Source organism: Vollenhovia emeryi, unplaced genomic scaffold, assembly GCF_000949405.1.
Source record: "Vollenhovia emeryi isolate VEMERY1.0 unplaced genomic scaffold, V.emery_V1.0 DF939145.1, whole genome shotgun sequence".
Classification (NCBI taxonomy): domain Eukaryota; kingdom Metazoa; phylum Arthropoda; class Insecta; order Hymenoptera; family Formicidae; genus Vollenhovia; species Vollenhovia emeryi.
The window spans coordinates 1,069,007-1,071,467 of NW_011967221.1; the positions used below are offsets into that span (position 1 = coordinate 1,069,007).

A 2,461-nucleotide genomic window follows, 5' to 3' on the forward strand; every position below is an offset into this window, starting at 1 on the left:
ACATAAGAAAGTACGCTACACTGTAGAATACAATCATCTACCATACAATGGCCATCACGTTGTAATATCATGTAATTCTATAAATTAATAATGACTGCTTTTTACTTATTTTCTGTATCATAATAAAATTAGGAGCTCATAAAATAAATTTATAAGTGCACGCGATGACTTACAAATAGATGTACAAATTAGATATACTCCATGTGTACGCACACTATCCTTACTTATGTATAAAACAGAGAAATTCCAGTTTCATTATAACTTGAGTCAGTTGTAGATAACACGATTATCTGGCGAGCGGATCATCGTACGCACGAGAAATATCGCGATGTATTTACATCGTTTCAGAACTTAACCACCGGTACTTCCCTGCCCGGCCATTATTTTCCTCGACACTGCCGATAATGTTCTATGCAACCTTGAGCTTCTGCTATAAGAAGCGAACTGGAAAACGATCGGATTCAGATTCGCTGAAAAGTACATCGCGATGAAGCGGATCCTGAGATTGCTCGTCCTCGCGACGGTCCTGGCTGCATGTTCGGCTGACTGCCGACTGGGCTTGTATGAACGACAGAATTGTTATCAGTGCGAAGGTCTTACGAATCTACAGGTATTATTCTATGGGATGCGATAGATCTCTGTTCTTGAAACTTTTCAAAAGTTTCTTACAAAATCTTAAAAATATTTTCAATCGTGTGTGTACATCAATCATGTTTTCATACCATATTTAATTACAGATGCTCTCACAGTTACCCAAGGGAGTGTTAGGCATCAGTATTAGGAACTCGAGCATCACGAAGATACCAATGGACGCATTCTCGGTGCACGGCGGTTCTCTGGAGGAACTCAACATCACCGGATGCGGCGTGGAAGAGATCGAACCTAACGCGTTTCGAGGTCTCGACAGACTGCGCGTGCTAGGTCTGGTGGACAATAGAATTGGAAAGCTGGACTCATCATGGATTCAGGATTTGATGAATCTTAAGGCGCTCATCGTGTGGCGCAATCGAATCAGCGAAATCGATGCGCGATTATATGACTTGCTGCCGAATCTCGAGTTCTGGGACATCGCGCACAATGAGATGAAGGCTTGTCTACCTACCGAGTTGCTGAAAAAGCTGACGAAACTGAGAAAGATCTATATCGCTAGCAACCCGTGGTCGTATCGATGTCGCCACTCGATGACTTGGTATCTGGGTAGCAATCACATCCGTTTCATTCAGGACTGGATTGGTGGCGACTTACTGATTGAAGAATGTCTCGCTCATGAGCCGAACGCCGACGTCGACGATAACGCTTTATATAAATGCGTCGATCGCAGGGTCGGTTCTACCGAGATGCTGCAAACAGTGGCGAGATTGAGTGAACAAATCCGAGAACTCTCGAAAAAAGTCACCGAACTGGAAGCCGAGGTCGCCGCCTTGAAGAAGTCCGGATATTAATTCATCGAAGCTGGTAATCTTTCGCTTGAAATTACGTTAATGTATAACGTATCTTGCAAATTTTACTTGCGAAATATAATATCAGTGTGCAACAAAAAGTTAATACTTTTTAAAATCAAGATTAAACATCGCAGTGATCGTTGCCCGATTGCAGTTGCATTTGCTGAAGTAAAATAACAGCTCAAATTTACAATAAGCTTTGACAAATCGATAAGACCACTCGTATCAAATGTGATGCGAGCGCGACTTTGAAACCATATGACTTTTCAACAAGATACAAATGATATGACTGAATGTAAATTGTAGAAAAACTTTTGCAATTAAATGCATGTCGAATAAACGATCGAAATAAATGCTTCGATTCTAAATTCTCGCGTGTAAGAGACAATCGATGTGATGCGATTATTCGCGTTTGAAGCGATTGACATTTTATACAGCGGTGCACTGTGTAATAAGAATGCCTATACTTTGACACTCAGTCGCACCGTATCATTTATATAAACGTATGTCGAATTTCGAGCAAATTTTTCCGAAGGCTGGAAGTTTCTCTCGGTACAAAGTGCTTTTTATATCTATAGCCGTGTTGTTCAACAGCACAGTTTTACAATCAATAAATCTTGCACGAGTCTATAAATCTCTTTTTATTTCTCTCCCCATCGAAGCAAGAATTTCACAAAAATCGCTATACGCACTTTCGATCCCCAAGGTATTTGTGGATCACAGTAATATGTCGCCTGCGAGCGTATTAAATCATCCCGCATCCGCGGGAGCTTCAGTTCTCTCCGCAACGAGACAAGAACGTTCCGGTTCAGCCGCCATTCATCAGTGTCGATCAAAAAATGCGTATCGCGCGTGCGAGTATAGTATCGCACTCGTAGGTATAGTACTCGCATTCGTAAGAGATTTTTAGAGCGGTTTCCGCGATCATTAATAATGCCCCAAGACGGTAAGGTGAGCGGGAAAAACGGAAAGGGCGTTGGCGAGGTGGAAGAAGGCATGTACCGGCCCGCAACATAATC

General features: G+C 42.1%; 1 protein-coding gene across 1 annotated transcript; it reads left to right on the forward strand.

Moving 5' to 3' along the window:
* The first annotated feature begins 487 nt into the window (after positions 1 to 487).
* LOC105566310 (leucine-rich repeat, immunoglobulin-like domain and transmembrane domain-containing protein 1) lies at positions 488 to 2,069 on the forward strand. The gene is made up of 2 exons (XM_012020217.1): positions 488 to 610; positions 738 to 2,069. The coding sequence occupies exons 1-2, from the start codon at positions 488 to 490 to the stop codon at positions 1,440 to 1,442; spliced, it is 828 nt and encodes a 275-aa protein (XP_011875607.1). The 3' UTR covers positions 1,443 to 2,069.
* Positions 2,070 to 2,461: the final 392 nt, after the last annotated feature.

Excerpts from the sequence above, each read along its gene's own strand:
- LOC105566310 (XM_012020217.1), top strand. The coding sequence starts at position 488 with ATGAAGCGGATCCTGAGATTGCTCGTCCTCGCGACGGTCCTGGCTGCA. Across the intron at positions 611-737 it reads AAGGTCTTACGAATCTACAG|ATGCTCTCACAGTTACCCAA; the intron begins GTATTATTCTAT and ends ATTTAATTACAG.